The following is a 22,846-nucleotide window of genomic DNA, read 5'->3' as shown; positions in this document are numbered from 1 at the left end:
AGAAAGGATGTATTTGCAATTCACAAACACAATTGTAGCAAATGATTAAAGCCATTTAAAAGTCAGCTTTTTTTTTGCATTTCATGCATCAATGGCTGATTAATACTACTAAAAACATGAATAGATGTGTGATTGTGTGCTATCACTATAATGTTCAGATGAGCAGTGCAGACATTTGGATTTGCATTTGTCTTTATCGACCTAACATTCTGGCAGCAATCTAGCCCAGTAGGTCTGCAGCCTCATACTGAGATCAAGGCAGAGTTTAGGATCCTTTAGGGGGTTTCCAGCAGTTCTCAGGAAAATGAGGCTTCGTTTTATTTCACCAATTTGTTGCAGTAGAAATGATCTCAGATGGAGAATGTGTAAGACTGATGAGTGTAATTTCACATTGGACTCTGATCTCTATTATCCTCCCGCCTAAAATGAATAATTCAATACTGAGTCAATGATTCCACACAAATTAAGATGATTAGAAATCTCCTTCCTATATGGCTCAAGTATCCTGTCCAAATATCTCTGTTTTGTTCCTCTTGTCAACTCACATTCATCAATTAAACAAAGGATGCTTTAAAAATGTGTTTAATTGCTAACCGTACATGGAGTAAAAACAACATTCATAGAAGAAATCACACTATTAAAAACATGACTTCACTTCATTAATCCAAAAAACGTGACAGTATTAAAAGAAAAGACAGCAAATATTAAAATCATCTGTTAAGATGTTTTAACCTGATTCCTTTTTTTAAAAAATGGGTTAAACCCACTCTCACATACAGTGTTTCTGGCTGGTGGCAAGCTGCAGTGTTCTTCATGTAGCAAAGTAACCTTTATCACTCTAGATGTATAAATAAGTTAGATCCTGGCTGAGTTTAACAGTGTTTATCTTGTTATTTGTTGCTTGAAATTCGGGACTGACATATCGACACAGACCAAAAATCAAAGGTTCAGATGGTAGTGTTTCTGACAGTTGTGTGTGTGTGTGTGTATGTGTGTGTGTGTGTCCAGACAGAAAGAGGGAGAAACACTCTATAGCGTGGTCATGAGTGAGTTATCTATCTGCTGGAAGACAAGTAGCGACACTTCAGCGAACCACACTGGCAGCTGAAGTACTTGCTCTTCACCCTCCAGTAGTGATCGCCGTAGTCCAACCTGGCAAAGAGGAGACATGCAATGCATCAATTTGTGGTATTAAGCTTTACTCTACGGGACGGGATGCAGCTGATGTTTGTTTTATGCACCGCTCACCCTAACTGGTCTCCAGCTTTGATGGGCCTGCTGGAGAAGAAGGCTATCCGGGGGAAGCGGAGGTCCTGGTGCATGGTGAACACCCTCACGGCCAGCAGGTTGGGCTCACACAGGTGGTTGATGAAGCGGCCGATGTTGCCGAAGAGTCTCGCGTCGATGCAGTGTACGTCCCCCACCTGTGTGAGATGATAAAAAGAGTGGTCACAATGGTTCAAAACTACATTTAGATGTTCACTGTGGTTTTTCTGGTGACTGGAGACTAGATTGTTGTAACCTGCTTTTATCTCCCACTTCTATCACTTCTAACTTTGCACTCATCCAGTTAATCATAAAGTTCTCAGTCCAACAGAGCAACGAGCACAAGCAGCCAGACCATCAGACAGGTTGTATTTAGATTATATAAACCACTTTACCTGGAGGAGCACACCTGAAACTACTAATAAACCTTATTAGTACAGAAAAATACTGCACAAATCTACGATGACTTCAATAGATCAAAATGTAACCAGGAAGTCAATGTGTCAACTATGGATGTTTACAGCTGTTTTTTAATAATACATTTATTGGGTTTCAGTTTGTAAATCATATCAAATGATACAGTGAATAGCGGTTATAAAGTAATGTTGCCATGTTCCAATATCTCAGCATTTAACTGGGTCCCTACTAGAGCCACACCGATAGGTTGGTCATTATCTGCCGATATTGGCCTATCACAGATATATCGGTATCAGCATACACCGATATATAGAGAAGTAGGCAACATTTCATGTATATTTGATTCAAGTCGAATATGTATGTACATATGTTTTTTTGTTGTCTGTGTTTTTATTATTTATATGAATTTACTGTTAAATTATGAAATGTGTTTTTATATACATACTCTGTATAAAAGGATTATCGGGTGATATATCGATATCACAATTTTTTTACTCCCTAATATCGGTATTGGCTCCAAAAATCCAGTATCAGTCAGGCCCTAGTCACTGCAGTGTTATTGTTGATAGAGATGATGGCTGGAATGAGTCAAATACAAACAGAAAAAAGACAATATTAATGGATCTTGTGAGTCCTGTATTATTGTTATTCTTTGTCTTTTATTGGGGATAATCTCAGTGTTCTAAGTTTTGGAACTACAGTCCCCACAATACATTGGGAAATAAAGGCTGCACCTCTATTTCTTTAGCCTACAATTAGTTACACTCTGGCAAATTGTCTCCATAAGTCTTGGTGAGTGAAATATTAGCACTTCCTGTTTGCACTGTGATCATACATGTACACACAACTATAACTGGATTACTGTCACACTGCAGAAATCTCTAAAGCTGATGATTATAAAGGTGTTATCTGCATCAGAGAGGAGCATCTTTTAATCTGACTTCAGAGGACTCATGGATGATTATCCTGATCTGATCATCATGAATCTAACAAGAGGTGCATCACGTGTGTGTGTGTGTGTGTGTGTGTGTGTGTGTGTGTGTGTGTGTGTGTGTGTGTGTGTGTGTGTGTGTGTGTGTGTGTGTGTGTGTGTGTGTGTGTGTGTGTCCAAATGTGGACTGAAAGTCAAGCTGAACACAACTTTTATAACGACAGACATCTTGCTTTGTGAGAAATAGCATTATTAAGTGCTGCACTGCATGGCAGTAATTACTAAAAGAGGGGCATTAACATTATTAGTTCCAGCTGTGCTTTTCCTGCTGTGATCAGTTTAAATTTCTACATGAAAAAAAAAACATGAATCTGATTCAGTTGGAAGCATCTTTCTTTAGCTGTGATCTGTTAACCCTTACATTCTGTTCTGGTCCAATTTGACCCGCTTTGACATTTGACAGCTGTAAAAACACCCCAAATGTCTTTTACTCTGACATTTGATGACTTTTCCTAAAGTGGCCCAAAATGCACAAAATAAATATATTATAAAATGTAATACTTTTCTATAGGTGATACACAGGGTTGTACATTGAGGCTGTTCTGGGTCAAATTATCTCCGTATCTATTGACATGTGTTTTAGTGAAATGAATAGTTGATAGTTTTAATAAGATAGTAGTTATGAGGATTTCTTTTTATGATGTAGCAGTGAAGACTGATGGCTCTAATGGTTATACAATAAACCCCACAGTTCCATTAAGTTCTTGTCATTTTCACTTTACATAAAATACATTTCCATCATTACTGCCATGTTATATTTTCATGTCTTAGGTAAAATAGGACATGATATTGTGTGATAGGAGCTGTTTTTGGTGTAAAAGCTAAAAAATACACTCTCTCTGCTCTCTGAAACATGAATCAAGGTTTAATCACACATTTATTGATCAGTCAGATCCACTATTGATGCTTTCTAAACACATCTGTGGTTCAACATTTGGTATAAACACTTTTTAGACTGGGTTTCTTAGACATAGAACATACTGCAAGAGTGTAGAATATGAACAGTATGTAAGGGTTAACATAATAATTACCACATTTAGTCCTCACTGCTACTATTTAACATTCATTATTAAATGAAATTAACAGTAAATAGTGTAAAGAATGACACAATCACAGTACAGTGTCAGGCTTTGTGCAGTGTGTGGAAGAGTGACTCAGCAGCACCACCTACTGACCAATCAGAAAAGCACATGCACTGAATCACTATTAATGGTTTTTGCAATGTCACAGATCTGTAGTACTGACATTAATACTGCACAGAGCCAGGTGTAAAATCCATCAGTCCTAACAGAATAAATTAAAAGACATCCTGACTCATTCTGATTTTTTCGGGCATACCTTTAGGACTGATAGTAAAAGCATTTAACAACTTTCTTAACTGAAGAAAAGACTCCTACTTAATCCTAACTCCCTCACAGTTGTCAGGTGCTGGTGTTGAGGCAGAGATATGCCATGAGAGGAGAGCTGTTGTTGTGTGGGTGCACAGGAAAAAAGATGCTCTCTCTGTAAGATACTAATGTCCTCACAATTTGCATATTGCCTTGTGCAGCTTTAAACTCCCTGTGAGACGGAAGTTAGCGTCTTCATCGTCTGTACTGTGAAGTGAAGTGTGGATTTATATGAGTGGTGAGACCGGCTGCTCTACCAAACTCACATTTAAGTGCGGGATGAGTCATTAAATAAGTGAAACCATTTTACAGTGAGAGAAAGGACATGGACTGTTATATTAAAATGCTCTGATAATTTTGGGACATATATTTGGCATTTAACAACATAGATCCTATTAACTGAATATTTTATGACAGAAAAATCTGAAGGCTGTCTGTCCTTTTGACAGATTACATTGAGGGTGATCAACCGTAACTTTAGGTTATTCGCACCTCTGCCCAGCTGTTGGTGAGTGCTCATATTAATCAGCTATTATCTAGTCTTGTATTGTATCGTTTAAAAAAAATGATGATACCAGTAGCAATCCAAGTTCCCTTAAAGTGATACTGATACCAACTGAGTACTTCATTCCATACCCATCATGTGAATAGAAGCATTTAGTTGTATAAAATGTTGAACTTCACCACCACAGACAGGTTGCAGCTGCTGTGGCAGTGGGCCAATCATATGTTGCATTAAATTGAAGAACGCTTGTGTTGATTGGCTGTGAACAAGTCCATACAAATAATATTTTCTAGCTCTGGGTGCAATAAGGATGGATTGCAGTTATCGTTTAATGGGAGACGTTTCCATACTACTTGGTATTGTATTGTTTCGGTCCATACTTTAAAAAAGGTATTCAGTACTGATATCCAGCCCTAGTCTCAGGTGCTACATATTATAGCAAAATGTGACGGCATGTGTCCCAAGTTTCTTGAAAAAGCCTGATAATTGTGACAGCATTGATAACAGAGGTGAAAAAAGAAGGACTGATGGTGGAGGATGCAAGAAACATCTGATTTGTGAGAAAGTCAACCACTGTTTAACAAGAGATAAATTAACAACCAACACAGGGACACGGGATTAAAAAACTGGGAGAATGTGTTTTTCATTTCATGGTGCCTTTGAAAACAGATCGGTTCACCTTATTGTCGAGTGTGAAAAGGAAGGAGTCGTTCTCTCTTTTGTCGGCCTCGGCGTCGGTGATGATCTCCCCGACATACCTGAGGAGGCATGAAAGAGGGCAGAGAGAGAGAGAGAGAGAGAGAGCTCAGAGCACAGCTTCTCTTCTATATTTGATGTGGTGAAACAGTGAATTCTGTGGTTTCTCTTATGAGAGCCTGGCCTCACTCGCAAATGAATGCTCCTTGAGGGATATCCTGCATGACCCTCACTCCCCAGCCCATCTTCTGTGTTCTGAAAAGCTGCAGCCGCACTCTGAAACAAACAAAGAAGCTGTTATCTCACCCAGCAAAACTAACATGTACAGAGATTTTATTCAAGTCAATAAAAGTATTTATAGATCTGATGTGACTAGAATCTCCTTAACAGCTTAAAGGGACCGGATTTTTTTTCCAGATTTAGGCTCAAGCATGGGCCTTGAGGTCACTCTGATATCGGCGATGCAGCGTTACTGTGGTAACCAAGGTCAGAGGATATGACTGTCTGGACTCCCTAGACCAGGGGTGTTAAACTCATTTTAGTTCTGGGGCCACTACAGCCCACTTTGATCTCAAGTGGGCCGGACCAACAAAACCATTGCATAATAACCTAAAAAATAAGATGTAATATATAATATATAATATATAATATATAATATATAATATATAATATATAATATATATTATAACTTTACTAATACTGATCAAATGTGCCCAAGCAGTGCATTTTATTGAAAAACTGGAATTACTTTTCACACTTTGCAAAGTTTTCCAGGCCGGATTGGAACCTATGGTGGGCCGGTTCTGGCCCGTGGGCCTCATGTTTGACACTCCTGCCCTAGACCTACAGGTGGGTGTATGTTACCTTATTTGTAGAATAACCAACAAAAAAGGCAAATTTCATATGCTGTAGATGGAGTAGATGAGTGATATTAAGTATTTGTGGCACTATCTGTGAAGGTTTAAAGACTTAAGAAGAATCAAGGTGGCATCATTGCACTAGAAGCATGTCATGATAATACTTTGATTCTCCTTGGCCAAGCTTTAATAAACATTTTCATTATAAGACATCCTGGACTGCTGTGCACTTTCTCACTGTGCACTGTTGTACTAATTCTCCATAACAAAGCAGAACACATGTTTGGTAGCACACTGGTAGCTGAATGGTTAGCACAGTGGTCTCCAACCCTGCTCCTGGAGAGCTACTGCCCTGCATGTTTTAGGTATCTCCTCACTCTAACACACCTGATTCTAATAATCAACTCGTTATCAAGCCCTTTGACGAGCCTCAGCTGCTTGATAACGAGTTAGAGTGAGGAGATACCTAAAACATGCAGGGCAGTAGCTCTCCAGGAGCAGGGTTGGAGACCACTGGGTTAGCACATGCCACATGCTTCTATTCCAGCTGGGGGACTTTGTTGCATGTAACACTCATCTCTTTCTCCTTGTTTCCTGTCTGCCAATAAACTGTTTCCTCACTGACCAATAAAGACAATAATGTCCTGACTCTTAGTGACATCATTTGAGAGCTTTGAGACTCTCATCAGATTTCACACAGCTCCCTCTGGAAACACTACAGGCCTTTTACTACTAGTTTCACACATGCTGCAGTCCTCCCCAACACCTGGAAACATACACTGATGTATAAAACTGGTTGAGTTTAAAACACCAGTATGTGTTTCCAGACTGGGACACTGGGACACTGGGCCCAGGGCAGCAACACTATATAACCAACATATCCACCACCTCAGCCAGTTGAGCTGACTGCTGGCCTGTAGCACTGACCTCTGTGGTGATGAAGTGCTTTGAGACTCTCATCAAAGACTCCATCTGCTCATCTCTGCTCGCCTCATTAAACCCCTCTTAGTTGGCCTATCGCCCAAATATGAGTGCTGATGAAGCCATCTCCCACATTCTCCACTGCAGCCTGTGGGGTTCACATCTCTGAGGGGCCTGATATGTTCTATACACATCTGCACCCTGCTGAAGAAGGTAAGGCGGTGCTTGTATCTCCTCAGGTGTCTGGGGGAAATTCAAGATCTCTACAGTGCTGCAGAAATGCGTCTACGCTGCTTCAGCAGGGTCTGTGCTGTCTGGAAGCATCTCTGACTGGCATGGTGATTAAAGCTCTCAGGATAAAACTACTCAGCACTGCCACCAGGGGCTGCAGGTCCAGGACAAACCACATTATTAAGAACATTCACTAACCCAGACACAAATAGTCTCAGTTGTACGTGTCTCTGCTCAAACATGGCCAAGCCTGAGAGGCTGAGAAGAAGCTTCTTTCTCCGGATCACATAGACAACAAATACAAATACAACACACTTCCTGCACCTGTTTTACACTCTGCAGCTTTTTGCAACTCAGCAACTTTGAAATTTTACCACTTAGTATTAATCCCACTGTTCCCTACACACTGCAAACTGTTCATGACTCACCACTTATGTCTTACTGATTTTATTTTTACCTTATTTGTGTGTACACATAGATTCTGTGATATTCTGTTTTAGCCTGCATATAGCTTTATTATATTATTATATTACAGCTAACAGCTGATACACTGAGTTACACAACTTGTGCAGTGAGAGCAGCACATTTTGTGCAGAAAGAAATAATTTCATCTTAAAAAGTGGCATAAATCACCTGAGTCCGTTCTGGACTACTCGGTTCCTGCAGTTCCTCCAGCAGGAGCAGGCGTGGTTACACTCAAACAGCACCGGAGGCTCCCGCTGACAGAAGTCCAGCGGCAGTCGACCCTCCTGCAGACAAACCAAGTGATGTGTTATTAATGTTAATCCACAGGCATTCATATGTGTGCTGGTTGTAATATATTCTATTCTGACAAATAACAGCCTGTATGAAAGTATACATGTTATCATAAATATAATCATTGTATTGTGAACGTCCTGGAAGGGTTAGGCAAGTGATCTACTGCTGTAGATCATTTGGAATGTTCGATTTCTTATTTAAAAAGGTGGAAATAGATTTTTGGCCTTTCAATAAGAACCCCCCTCCACATAAATATACAGTAAATTAAGCAGATAAAAGTATATCATCTGCTAATGAAAGTTCTCAAATAAGAGTAAGACAAATGACAAAAGGATAACATACATGAGTGAGAGTGGAAAGTTGAATTTTCATATCTGCTTCATGTAAGTGTGACTTAAATGTAAAACACCTGAAACAATATCATGGATTGTACACTTTGCAACAAAATCTAACACATTTAAACGTGTGTGTGTGTGTGTGTGTGTGTGTGTTTGTGTTTGTGTGTACTTACAGTGTCATACCAACACCTCAGACTGAGCTGTCCACACATACAGGTGCTGGATGAGCAGTCGTCTGTGCAGCTGCAGTGCTGAACACACAATTAGAAATCATGAATCATGACATTTTACAGCGTCTATCATATATAACTTCATATGTTGTTCTAGTTTTTTTTCTTTCTCTTATAATTTATCAAAGGTAATGATAGTGGACAGCAGCTGGGTATTGAGTCACACACTGCAGTCTCACCTGTAAGTGAGTGATGTCCTTGTCGATGTTCAGTGGAGAGGTGACACAGTTGTCTGGTATGTATTTAAAGTTTTCAGGGCACGGCTCGCTGTCCACACCATTAACACAGGGGATAGGAACCGCCTCATAGCCCCGAGAAACATCCCTGAGAGAGGAACAACAACAGCACAAAATGACATTTAAATATAAAAACATGCCTATAGATATATGCCTCACAAACATTAATTCAGTAATTAATGTTGTCAGCATTAATGGCAGGTAGATGAAGAGCTGAGATGATAAGACTCACATTGCTCTAGGGAGTACAGTGTCAGGTATGTTGATATGAACCACTGAGCAGCTGCTTTGAAGAAATATTAGTGACACTAAAACTATTAAATCATGATAACTCAAGTTGTCCAACTAGGGACTAAAGTCAGGCTGATTTTTGTCCCAGTGGTTAATGTTAAGGTAAATCTTGGGGAAATGAATGTAAGCCTATGTAATGTCCCCATAAGTGACTATGGTCTGATTTGTGTGTGTGTGTGTGTTGTAGGACATCTTTGATGATTCATGTATAATTTGTGGCTAAAACAGCCTTTCATTTCAGACTGATAGACATGGAGAGAGTCTAGTCACATTAATCTTTATTAAGTATTAAACTCAGATTACAAGAAGCCGGCCGACGTCTGAATCCTCAATTTAAACACCTGAAGAAGAAACTAACGCTTTAACAGGATCTCTGTCTGCTTGCTGAGAGCAGAACACAAACTGACAGTTAAGCTGACTTAAAGACTCTCTGAGCAGCTTCAAACAGCTTGACTCCTCTTCTCTGCTGTTCAACACTGCAGTATCACAAAGACTGAACCTGGCAGCACCGAGCCGACACTGCAGCCAACTACAGCTGAACCAACGGCAACTCCATGTTCCAGAAAGGACATTTCTTTAGAGAAGTTAGACTAGTTTTCCCTGCTGCAACACGTTAGCTCTGAGTCACTATTTCTATTTGATTTTAATCATTTACAGGCTCATTACTCTTTTTATTTACTATGTAATGCTTTATCATGTGTCCTCAAGACGTTTAGCTATTAATAAATGTCTTCATTTATTTATAGAAGCTGTTGGTTGTTTTTCTTGGAGCGGTGAACAAAGGTCTCTGTCAGGACAAGAACTTACAGTGATGAGATTGATTCATTGATTAAATGGAATAAGAGTTCATACTTCCTGCTGACACTGACACATTCTAACTAAAAAGAGAGCTGCTGCCCAGACCAGCTCATGTTTTATATTAATAAGCGTAGTTTTCAGCTTGTTCTTAAGTTCTGACCTCAATTCCCCCCCCCACCAGAAAAAGGTAGAGTAAATAATATGATAATAAATCCTAATAGATCCTTTGACTTCTACAACGACAACTCCTCAAATTCTCTGACATTCCCTGTCTAAAGTTCATCTTTCATAATATATTATACTACATGACACAACAGAAACCTACCAGCAGCCTTTTTTTTTTTGCATAGTCATTTTCTACTTTGAAAGAGTTTCATAAGTAAGAAAAGCGGAAGTGTCTCAACCCACAGAGGAACACTGCAAATGAAAAACCACCAAAACAGAGATGAGAGCAGACAGCAGCAATATGTATTACAAATAACACTTCTATATATGTAATATTAAACAATGAACATTAATATTCTTCATACACACACACACACACACATATACACACATACAAACACAGAGCAGTGTTGCTGTGTACCTGCTGAGCACTCGCTCTCCTACGCAGTCCCTTCCTCTCCTGGCGTCCGTCAGCTTCTTGTTGGTGTTGAGGGCCGTCCACACTTTGGAGCTGTAGACGCAGCAGTCCAGAGCCGTCTGTCCCTCCCTGTTCCTCTGACTGACGTCTGCTCCACGAGACAGAAACAACCTGCGGATGGACACGGAGAGAGTTCAAATATTGTTAAGAATGGAAAATGTAAGAAGACAGCATGGTGTACCGACCTCAAGATCAACCAACACGGACACATCAAAGGTGAAACCAATACACTGCTTCTAGTTCTAGGCTGAAATTGACAGTACATGACCAAGAGTATGTGGAAAGCCAGAAATAATCACTGTATGCTAGAACAATAGAGTTATCTTTGATTAGAATTAAAGGGTCCCAACCCTGAAAAACAGCTGTGGGAACAATGTATGTAGGTGTCTTTATACTTTTGGCCCCAGTGTGCTATGAGCAGTATCATTTCATTTTTTTAGGATTCAGTATCTCTCCAGACTTTAAATCTTAGATCATAATGTTTCCTGTTATCAACAGTTGATCCTGTATACGTGATTTATTTTAACTTGAGTATGTGCCGTCTACACAAGCTCTCCGCTGACTCCTCTATTGTCAGCTGCATCATGGATGACTAGGAGGAGTACAGGGTCGTAGTGGAGAGCTTTGTCAGATTGCGGTACAATAATCACCTCCAGCTCAACAAGGCAAAGGAGCCTTCATGCTCTTACTGTTTTAGCTTTTACTATTAATTATTATATGTACATATTTATATGTATTGATAGATTGTACATATAGACACTCACTTCAAGATCCAGTGCAAGGTTGTACTTTATTTTTATGTTTTTATTATCTTTCTTACCTGTAACATCTTCTGTGTTACTGCTATGACACCTCCAGGGATGAATAATATGTTTATCTTTACTTTAACCTATCAAATAAAACTGCATCATATCCATCTTATCAACAATGGACCAAACTGACACTCACATCACACACTCCAGATGGTTCTCTCTGGCGGCCACGTGAAGCGGCGAGTCTCCGTGAACGTTGACGGCGTCGAGGTCGCACCGGGCCTCCAGCAGAGCCTGGGCGACATCGTCACACCCGGACAGAGCCGCCCAGTGCAGGCAGACATTCTGTTCCTGAGCAGAGAGCAGGGAGAAGGACTGAAGTCAGTTAACTCATGACTATGCATGCATCCTCCATTGCTCACTGTGTACGTCCTGAGTGGAGACTGTAGAAGAATTAAAGGTAAATAACTCTGTCCCCAACCATAATGGCAGTCTGTGTTTTTACACAAGTACCTCCCACCCCCCCCTTACATTATTACACTATTATATTATCATTATATCAGTGTTATAAAATGATCTTCAAATGACAATAATATCATTTATCGTGATTATTTCTGAGACAATATATCATCCAACAAAAGTAGTTATGGTAACTACAAAAAACTCCATTCATCCTCTGTTGTATCATGAGGAGATGCTACTCAACGTAAGGAGAAAGTACCTGACCAGTAATTTGGCTGTAAAGCTCTAACTGACCAGAAAACCACAACAAACAAACGAACAAATGTTCAAACATCTATTTGTGTTCAGAAAACAATGACACGGTTTCAGAACCATTCTGGAACTTGTGTACTACAGTTTCCTGTCATTTATCTGCTTCCACTGGGTCTGGCCTGCTAAGCTCCCCCTCCCTCCGCCTTGTGGTTGGGGATGATGGCCGGAGGCTTGCTTTGGCAATCACAATAACAACTCGCCTCCACCTCCCACTTTCCTTTTTTAATTTTCTCAGGGCCGATTTTTTTTTCTCCAAATCTCTTTTAGTCACTTATTAATCTCCCCCTCACACACACAGTATATAGATTCTTGACCCAACCACACATCATATGACCTCAATAAACCTGTATCCTGCCACACCTTCATTTGTTCAGAGTTATAAACTTTATTACCTTTAATTTAAATGATCAAATACAAAAAGTGATGTCTACTTCTTTCTTTGTTCAAGGTGAAACAGCAGCACACCCCCACCCTCCACCTCCACCCCCCTCCCCCTGACCTTGACGAGCTCAAACGCTGCGTGAAATCCGATCGAGTTTTAAAAGTCGAGCTGTAAAAGTGAACGGTGTGTTGTGTGAGTCCTGACCTTGTCTCTGATGTTAACATCTGCCCCTCTGGTCAGCAGCAGGTGGACCAGCTCCTTGTGCTTGTACTCGATGGCCCAGGTGATCGGGGTCCACCCTCCGTCATCCTGCACACAGACAGCACAAGCAGCTGTTACTCATGCTGACGTTCACGCATTAAAGAAGATGTGTGAGTAGCGTGACAGCGGAGTTAGCAGCAGTTAGTAAATGAGGTCATGTGTATGTGTGTGGGTTTTTTTTACCTGACAGTTGATGTGTTTGGATGCTTTGGAGATCAGATGATGGACTACGTCATAATGTCCCAGTTTAGCTGCCAGATGCAAACAGGTGAAACCCATGATATCCTGGGATGACAACATGATTCACATTGAACAACAAATGGCACTTTGCTGGTTTCTCCCCACCAGGAGTTCAAATGCGTGGGTGAAACAGGGTTAGGATAAGGAATGAGTACATGGTGAAGAAATTATTCCATCAGCTGAGAAATGTTCTGTACCAAATCCTCTTCAACCCCTCCAGAGCCTCGTTTTGGCTTGGAGATAGAGACCTTAATTAAAATGTTGTACTCTTGATAATAGGTTTGGTCCTCCTCTCTGTAGACTCTTTAAACTCTCTGCTCCTGCCATCAAAGTTTGCCTCCGACATATATTACATTCGAGAGTTGCCTGGGTACCCGATGAATTCTATTTAAAACTATGCTAATCTATGTTTTTTTATATTAACAGTGGATCAAATGACTAGAAGCAATATTAACAGTCTGCAGATCTAATTAGTGTTTTAGCATCTTTCTCTTTATTTTGTTTTTTTCAGACCGACATTTAACTGCTTTGGCTCACTCTCACAGATCCCATCGACCTCATTTTCTGATAAAGATGCTGTTCACTACCTGCTGACACCAAACAGCACACACACACAGTTAGAGACTAACTGGTGAACACTGCAGGAACTTTGGGGTCACTTTACGGAGCATGTGTCTCCATAGCAGGAACCGGCCCTGAAGGACAATCTCACAGAACCACGCAGGCTTGTTTTGGACCAGTCACTAGTTTATGCTGCTATAGGCTGCAGGGGGGGACTTCCCATGATGCACTGAGCTCCTCTCTCTCTCTCGCTCCATTTACATTAATGTGCTATTAATGCATTTCACTCATTTAACTTCTTCCCAGGAACCTTTTGTGCTCTCTCATCTCACAGGATGCAGTAGCTCTGGGCCATGGATGTCCAGGTCCTGATAGACGGTCATGCTGCTGTTATCATCATCATTAGTCATACTCCTATTATATTCAGTGCTGTTGTTACTGTGCCTCTCAATTAAATTAAAGAGTACGGTGTAGACCTGCTCTATGTGTAAAGTACCTTGAGATGACTTTTGTTGTGATTTTGGTGCTGTATAAATAAAGATTGACTGATTGATTGATTGATTGATTGACATGTAGGGACCAAGCAACACAGAGAGACAAGGAGGAGAACCAGTCCACCCACCCACTGCCTAAGCCTTCCAGTCCGTCAGGATTCTGTGATCTACAGTACTGAACGCTGTGCAAAGATCCAGCAGCACCAAAACAGAGCATTCACCCACATCAGAGCACATCATTATGTCATTGGAGACTCTGAGAGGAGTAGTTTCAGTGGAATACTTCTGACAGGAACCACACTGGAAGTTATCCAAAACATTGTGAGCAGTAAAGACAGCAGTGAGCTGTTTTGCAGCAACTTTCTCTCCATATATATATATATATTTATTTTTATTTTTTTTAGAGAAAAGGAATCTTAGGTATAGGACTATAGTTTTTGGGAAGGGATGTATCAAGGTTTTCAGAAGAGGCTGAACAACTGCATGTTTAAAAGAAGCTGGGACACAACCAGAATGCAGGGAGCTATTTATAATAGAGACTAGTCAAGGACTAATAGACAGTACATTTTCACGCATGGCAGTTGGATTTATTGCCTTATAATCACCCTGTAACATCAGTCATTTGTCATTTTTGTACTTTCTATGCCAGTCACATTTTACATTTTGTTATAGTCTAATTTTAGCTCTAGCTCACCAGTAAATGTACAAAATGTGGTATGCACATCCAGTATGTCCTCTGGGTTTACCATTAACTGTGGTGCAATGTAGATAAATGGCTGCGCTGCTAGGGCTGGGTGATATGGACCGATTCAAATATATATATATATATCTTATTTTTGACCAAATACCTCGATATCGATATTTTGACAATATTGTAGAGATGACTATTGGTGCTTTCACAAAATATTTACACAATGAGGTTTTTGATAAATAATCATCAGTAATGTGGATATAATGACCAAGTGGATAAAGGCAGATAATGAACAGTCTGTTAAGCTCAGAAAAAAATTAATTTTTACTGTAATACAGCCTAAAGCAGGAAAATACCATATCACCATATTACCATATACTAAATCTAAGACAATATCTATAAAATATCACGATATTGATATAATATTGATTTATTACCCACCCCTATGTGGCACACTATGGTGATACTTATGTGGATGACAGGAGGAGTAGCTTCTGTTATAATAGAGCAGCTGATGAGGAACCCTAGCGCCTGGTCTTTCAGAGGAACCTAATTGATGTAACTGACGTGGTGTTTGTCATCATTAATGCCACGGCACATGTTGCGGTGTTTGTCCCAGCACCTGTTCAACTGTCTTCATAAAAGATGTTTGTCCTATCTGAGAATGGAGGGGTATAAAAAATAATGTGTCAATATGTAAAGTTCTTTTAGTATGTGTGCTGCTACGTGATCAATCGAACACCAACAACATGTTTTTCAGGAGGTAAAAGTAAAGTGCTGACTGTAAGGACGGTAGTAGAAAAGAAGCGTCAGTGGAGAGATGGATGAAGGAGCAGGATTCCACATGAGCTCACATTGGTCTGATTAGATAAGTTAAGACACTGATCAGAAACATGAGGCGCACTGCACTGCTTTGTTTTGTTGAAGCGTACAAAAACCATGAGGTGCATGAAGTGGAAAACATTGACAAAAATCTGTCCCACTCTAGCACTCTCTCTCTCTCTCTCTCTCTAACACTGCCTGAGCTCAGTGTGTGTTCTAACCCACCTTGTGGCTGACAGCTGCTCCGGCTCTGAGCAGGTACTTCACTGTTTCCAGGTGGTTGTTCTCACAGGCCGCCATCAGAGGCGTTTTCTGCTCCTCATCAGACATGTCCAGGTTGGCTCCAGCCTACACACACACAGCATGACATCATTCTACATGGTAGGTTTCAATATGAAGTCTTATGAACTGATAGCTGACTCTGTGGTGACATCAGTGCTTCATAGACTCATTAACTGAAACGTTGTTCTAGTAACTGACAGCAATTCATTCCCACTTCTTACAGGTTTATTTCGGCTCTTCTCTGGCTGATTATGAGCATTATTATGTGATGGAGTGACTACAACATACCTGAAAGTCATAACCCCTTAACCCCTCAGATATTCTCCCCTTAATGTTAATCTAAAACTAATTACTGGTCACTATAATAAAAAGTCACATCTAGACTTGTCACAATAACTTACTAGAGCTAGAGTCTGACTTCATTTATCTGTTAAATGTATGGCATTCAGACAGGGGTGTGTTTTAAAGGGGAGGGAGGGAGGGAGGGAGAGAGGGAGGGAGGGAGGGGGGGGTCCCTGGAATATCCACTATCTCTGATTTAAGAAGCTAAATCCAGTCTATTAGATTAATTAAATGATTTGAGGGAAGTTTTCACTATATGAAAATGCCATAAGGTTGTAAGACTTTTCTTCAAGTAAGATTTAGTTACTTATGTTTTAATGATCTTCATGCTTGCGTAACCTTTAAGAAGATAACTTTTTAATCTCAAAATGTTAAATGAACACATCTTAAAACTTTTGTTTCCTCTTTTCTACTGGATATGTCAGACTGACAGCAGCAGAGTAACAGTCCTCCTCACCTGGACCAGCATGTGGCAGATCTCCTGGTGACCCTCGGCAGCTGCTGCGTGGAGAGGGGTGCGTTTGTTTTGGCCCTCCATTAAAAAATTGGGGTCCTTCCCGTCAACTGCAAAAGAACAAAAGTTTGGTGTGCTGTTGTGATGCCAAAAGACAGAAAGACAAATCTCCTGAGTCATAGCTGAAGATGCACTGTGCCAAAAAAAGACATATTTGGGTTACCTAGGAGATGAATGACCTTTTGTAGCTCTCCTTGTTTGGCAGAGATGTACAGCTGCCTGGTGGGGTACTTCACTTTCTTTGGTTTGAGGCTAAAGAGAATAAAGGTCTCGATTAATTATTTATATTAAAGTGCAAACATGAAGCACTTTTATTTTGAAAACTGATGTCATAATATTTCATGGTTTGGTGGTTACTTCTCATCGTCCAGTGCCATCAGGATGGTCTCCAGTGACTCTTTAGGCAGTCTGTCTGCAGTGCTCACAGCTTCACCCTTCAACCTGGAGAAATGGACCCCGGTTGTAATAAACAGGAATTATCATTAAATATTGAGCTAGAATTACCAGCATGGCTCTGTTACCTGCTCGGGCTCTGCTCTCTGCTCCTCTGTGGCTCGCTGCTCTTCTTCGCTCTGAGTGTCTGAGGGACGGCGGGGGTGGCGGGTGCGGAAGGCAGGGCGGCTACGGTAGGAACAGCTGGGAGCGACAGCCCCGGGTTGGATCTGGGGACGGAAGGCGACGGTTCGGGCTTTGACACCGTGACCTCCTTGGCCCCGGTGGCGTCCTCTCCGCAGTGAGGGCAAAACCTGCGATCCTTCAAGATGGAGGCGCAGACTCTGTGGAAGCGGTGGGAGATGCTGCCGTATGGTCTGCACTCCATGAAGGTGCCCTGGAGGATGGAGGAGAAAAAACAGAGGGTTGGGGACGAGTGCGGAATTATTGACAGTATTGAAAGAGAAGGAAAGAGAGAGAAGTGGCAGGAGACAAGAGGCAGATAAACAGAAAGTTCAAGTATTAGGAGATAATAATCATATCATCATGCTTTGTTTCCCCCTCACCTCCCTGCAGAAGAGTCCACATCCGGGGCAGCACTGGTGCTTCACCATGCCGGCCCTGTGATCCTCACACAGGACCAGCAGGTGGACCGTGTTGGATGGTCGCATCATTTCCTGTTTCATCACTCGCCTCTGACAACGAGACAGCTGTGGAGAGAAGACAGTCGGCCTGGATTTATAATAATATGATAAACTTTATTTATATTGAACTTTTCTTAACAATGTTACAAAATGCTTTACAGAAGAAATCAAACAAAAGCATCAGCATCATCACTACTGACACAAGTAGGGATTGACCGATATGTTCAATCGGTTCTAGGAGATGGTAAATGGCTTTTTTTTTTTTTACATTTCCACAGATCAAAATGATTCATCAAGACAACAATCATCAGTTGCAACCCTGTTCTGATCATCTTTACCATTCCGTCTGTGCTCTCCATGGCCATGCAGGTCTGATCCTGTGTGGACAGGCTTCCCCCGCTGTGAGGAGTCTCCATACGGCAGCAGCACAGAGGTAACTCCTCAGCCAGGTCTGTTTCTGTCGCCTCAGCATCTGTCGCTAAACCTGCCCACACACACACACACACACACACACACATACACACACACACGGTTATTGCACAACACATCAACCCCACGAAACTTGCATATGCCCTTTAAAATCTGCAGGACTTTGGTGATCTTACATAAATCCTATGATACCAAATCAGAGAGAGATGCTGTGATCACCTGACAGAGGAGGTGAGAGCAGCTCCTGCTGAGCCTTGAGGTCCAGACAGTCCAAGGCCAGTTCTGTGTATTCAACATGGCTGCTTCCTCCTTCTGTCTGTGACTCATTTCTCGAGGCTGATGGTTCTCCTGCCTCCACAGTCTGTGATAGAAGCTCTGCTTTCTCATCTGCTGCAGCTGGCTTCTTCTCCACGCTGCCACCTGCATCCTCTTTCTGATAGATGCAGACAGGTGGATTACACAACAGGCGTTCCACACTTAGCTGCTCAGTCCCTACAGTGTGACTATAATTACAACACTCCTAAGCCTGTGTGTTAAGCAAGCTGATTTCTTGATGCAACTTCTAGAAGGAGGCAGGTTGAAACCAGAGAAGAAAAGTCACACTGACATTATTATAGTTTCTGCCTTTAAAGAGTCACTGCAGTGATTTAGTGCTGATATTTTAGAAAGAATGCCCAAAATGAGATAGAGTATTAGAGGCTTTTAGTCACAAGATTCTGTTCAGTTCAAAAACACTGGCTCCTACATTTCCCATAATGCAACTCGATAGCATCATTAGATCTTCCCTGCCTCTAACAGCTGTTTTCTCAGGGTGGGGTTACACTTGTAAACTGGTATTTACACAGACGGTCTGAGTCAAACAGCATAACATGAGCAGTCTGAGTTCTTCAATTAAACCCTGGCTTTAGTTTAATTTAAGAGTTTAGTCTTAGTCTAAGAAACATCAAAATATGATATTACAGTGGAGCTTTTGTTACTTTTTGTTACTTTAGCAACGACCCAGCTGAAAGAAAGAGTGATGTAGATGAGAGGGCTATATTTAGAGTCTGTTTACACCTGACATTAAAATGTGTCTCAGATGATCCAATCACAACTGGACAGCTATAAATACGACCTATGAGACGCACCATCTGATCACATATATTGCGTAGTGTTAACTCTAATGTGTCTGACGGGTCTGCAGTCAGGACGTTACAGGAAATACATCATCAATGCAGGACGTAGAGGTTGATTTGGTAAATGGATGAAAAAATGGAAAAGAGAACAGATGTATGTGGTGGGAGTAATTTCTATTAGCTCTTCACTCGTAATTAACTTATTAACAAGCTTCAGCTGCTTGATAATGAGTTAATTATTAGAATCAGGAGTGTTAGAGTGGAGAATGCCTAAAACATGCAGGGCAGGTATGACATTATCGGGTACAAGAGAAAATATTTGAGGGAATCAGAAGCCTGTGTCAGAAATGTAAGCTGTTAAATGTTAATGTTAGGATTCTAATTCAGATGTATTCAACTGGTGAGAAAATGATGATCCAGATTGTTTTAGTGTTGGTACAGAAAGTGAAAATATACATTTCTATAATAAAAACTGATAGAGTATCATGCTGCTGTTTCGTCTCTGTTGTTTAGGTTGACTGGGTCTAATTATTCTCTTCAGCTCTTTTTTTCTTTCAGTTAATTGATGAAAGCAGAGTTTGAGTTTGTCCAATTTTCTCTCCACATGTTTCCTGTCACTTTAAAATGAGCTGAGCAGTGAAGGGTGAAGGGTGCTTATTGTTTGATGCATTCATTTGCTCCTACCTCTTACTTTGTATTGCTGTGACTTAGAGGAGTTCATAAATAAATGCACATGCCTTCTCCTGCTGTTTAATGGTCTTTGCCTTCTTTTTTGGGACCAGGTTGTACATCCCCATCTTCCTCTTCTTCCTCTTCACAGCTAGGAAAAACACACAAGTCAACATCACCATCGGGGTTTTACATCAAAGCCTTTTTGGTTAATAATGCGAGTAGTTTAAACCTAGATTTTGCTGTAGCCGTCTGCTGTATGTTACAAAGCTTCTTTCTGCTGCTGTGAGCTCATTATGGTTTCATTCAAATGTTGCTAAAGAGAGCACAGACCAACCTGACTGAGGTTTGGTGGAGGTGGAGGTGGAGGTGGGGTCGGCTTTCCTTCCTTTATGTTTGCCTTTCTGGCTGTGATGGAGCTCTGTGCGAGCAGGTGGAGCAGACTTCTGTGTGTTTGTTGGGGTCGTCTTCGCTGACTTCCTGCCAGCAGGCTTTGGGAGGAAACAGAAACCCATTTATTAAATGTAAATCCTTAAGTGCAATATAACCATAGGTTATAATAATACACAGGGTTAAGTGACCAATATTTACTATTTTAAATGTTGTTTTGATTCTATTTCATTCTCACCCGAATAAAATGATTAGATAAATATCACAATATTCAATATGCAAAAAGTCAAAGTTAAACACTAACTTATGGATTTTTACCACAAAATTAAAACTGATACTGATAAACTGTATGCATGCTTTAGAGGAAACTTTGAAGCATGACATCTGGAATACACATCTGTTCAGAGTGTTAAAGTCACATAATATAGTGTTTCATTTCCATACAATCTAAATGAAGGCACAGAGTAATAACTGGTGACAGAAAACAGTGGAAACACCACAGTATCCTGTATGCTGCTGCACTGAGTGACCTAATACTGGGTTTCTGCACTGCTCATTAAATTCACTTTAAGTCACTTTTAACAGCACATAGAAAAACCAGCAGGGTCACTCCAAATTATACCGGAAACACCTGGAAGAGTGACTTATTTTCACAGTCTATATCTGTCCTACTTAAAGCATGTGTGTCTGTAGTGTATAGACAGGTGAAGAAAGAGGAACAGGAACATCTACTGACTTACATAACTCTCATAATGGGAAATAACAGACTACTTCATTAGGAACACCTGTGCAATCTGTTCCTAATGAAGAGGCCAGTGACATTTAAATGTAGAGATTTAAAATCTGTAGAACTCACCCGAAAATCTCTGATAAGTGACTGGTCAGCAGGTGGATTCATTATTATCTGTCTAAGCTACATACTCTGCTCAGTGTAACTGTTTACCTTGACAGCAGGAAGACTTGTGTGTGCTTTTTCTACTGATGTGGTCTGAGAAGAGCCTGAGCTGGGAGCCTGGGCCCCTGGCTTCCCAGCAGCAGCAGCAGCAGCAGCAGCAGGAGGAGGAGGAGGAGCAGCAGCAGCAGAAGAAACTTTCTCCCTGACAGGTGGAGCAGACAGACGTCCAGATGTGCCTGCGAACAGGCCTCCAGATGCTACCACTGGTCTTCCATAAGCCGGTCCCAGTCTCTTACTGCGGACAGCTCCATCACTGCTGGCTATGGGTGAGCTGTGGAAGGGAGTTATCTTTACTTTAGGCTTTTGTCCGCTCTGTGATGCTTGGCTCTTGGCACCCATGGGTGTCCCAGAGGAGGAGGGACTGGAGGGTCTTCTGCCGGGTCCGGGCCCCTCACTGGCTCCAGTGTGATCCATGGCTCTAATGGAGGATTTATTATTAAAGCCAGCAGCACCTGAGGAGTTGAAACGTAGTTAAGTATACTCTTTGACAGCACAGGAACACTTTGTTTGAAGTAATTAAGCCTGCGAGGAACACTTTCAATAGCAGACTGAACAGACAGTGAAAGACAGCAAGTAGTTGACTTAAACTAAAGTTATCACAGCGGCTGATGACGAGCTTTAAACATGGAAGAAAAGCAGAAGAAGGCAGCAGAGAGTCACATGACAGCAACACAGCGCGCTAATAGGTTAGAAACGGCTCGGCGGTGAAATGAGGTCGAAGTAAAAAAGTTTGGAGCAGCAGAGTTTCATCCTACCAGCTGCAGGTCTGTGTAGCTGTAGAGCTGCGTGAGATGTATCAGAGGGACGGAGAGGACCGGAACAACGCTCTGTCCACTTCCGCCACACCCTCAGCACCACGTGACGCGCTCTTCTTCTACAGTCACAAACATGTTTATGGTAAGCTAACCTGACTACAAGCAGAGTAACACATGTTTTATAACTTTACTATAGCAATGTCAGGAGTTTACATGAGTTAAACCCCCCGCACAAAGCAGGTCATGCTCTCAGTTTAAAGTAGTAGTAAAGTAAAGCGAAGCCGGAAGTGAATAGGAGTGAACTCTCTCAATGCCGGCTGGTGATTCTTTGGATGAATCTTTATTTTAATAGAAAAGATGCTCAAACTCACAGAAACACTAAGACAGTTAACGAAATATTAAAATAAAAGTTGTAGTTATAAAAATGATTCACTATGATAGTATAATAAATTCCACTCACTACTGCATATCTGAACAGGCAGTATATAATGCAATGTACATAACTACCTGCTATATGCAAAGGAATAATATTTATCACAGAGTTCACACGTATATTGTCATTCCTCATATATATATATTTCTGATGATTTTTGTATTATTACTCTGTGTATATACATTGACAGCCATTAAACCACAGTCAGATTCCTTTCAATGTATAAACACACTTGGCCATTAATGATGTTTCACTATTTACTAGGCAGTGTTGAGCACAATAGTTTCTCAAGCCTTTTTTAAATTTCCTCAAACATTTTGATAAAATATTTAATCATAAATG

General features: G+C 41.0%; 1 protein-coding gene across 1 annotated transcript; it reads right to left on the bottom strand.

The window, feature by feature from the left end:
- Positions 1–661: 661 nt before the first annotated feature.
- ehmt1a (euchromatic histone-lysine N-methyltransferase 1a) lies at positions 662–22,114 on the bottom strand. Its single transcript, XM_062417274.1, has 23 exons — positions 22,072–22,114; positions 21,305–21,768; positions 20,309–20,462; positions 20,036–20,122; positions 18,407–18,616; positions 18,097–18,242; positions 17,681–17,824; positions 17,204–17,511; positions 17,040–17,123; positions 16,846–16,934; positions 16,626–16,732; positions 15,770–15,892; positions 12,920–13,021; positions 12,680–12,784; positions 11,516–11,670; positions 10,511–10,678; positions 8,779–8,923; positions 8,543–8,620; positions 7,906–8,021; positions 5,453–5,539; positions 5,247–5,325; positions 1,249–1,424; positions 662–1,152 (listed from the first exon to the last, which is right to left on the bottom strand). The coding sequence occupies exons 6-23, from the start codon at positions 18,172–18,174 to the stop codon at positions 1,056–1,058; spliced, it is 2,241 nt and encodes a 746-aa protein (XP_062273258.1). The 5' UTR covers positions 18,175–18,242; positions 18,407–18,616; positions 20,036–20,122; positions 20,309–20,462; positions 21,305–21,768; positions 22,072–22,114; the 3' UTR covers positions 662–1,055.
- Between the last annotated feature and the right edge of the window lie 732 nt (positions 22,115–22,846).

The sequence above is a fragment of the Scomber scombrus genome, chromosome 4, assembly GCF_963691925.1.
Source record: "Scomber scombrus chromosome 4, fScoSco1.1, whole genome shotgun sequence".
Lineage (NCBI taxonomy): Eukaryota > Metazoa > Chordata > Actinopteri > Scombriformes > Scombridae > Scomber > Scomber scombrus.
Note: the sequence above shows the minus strand (reverse complement) of the source record. Positions and strands in the feature narration are given on the sequence as shown.

Bases quoted from the DNA above. Each gene is read 5' to 3' on its own strand.
- ehmt1a (XM_062417274.1), bottom strand. From the start codon at position 18,174: ATGGAGACTCCTCACAGCGGGGGAAGCCTGTCCACACAGGATCAGACC. The intron at 13,022-15,769 runs GTGGGTTAGAAC...TTGTCATCCCAG, and splicing joins GAGCAGCTGTCAGCCACAAG to GATATCATGGGTTTCACCTG. The intron at 11,671-12,679 runs GTCAGGACTCAC...CTCTCTGCTCAG, and splicing joins ATGTTAACATCAGAGACAAG to GAACAGAATGTCTGCCTGCA.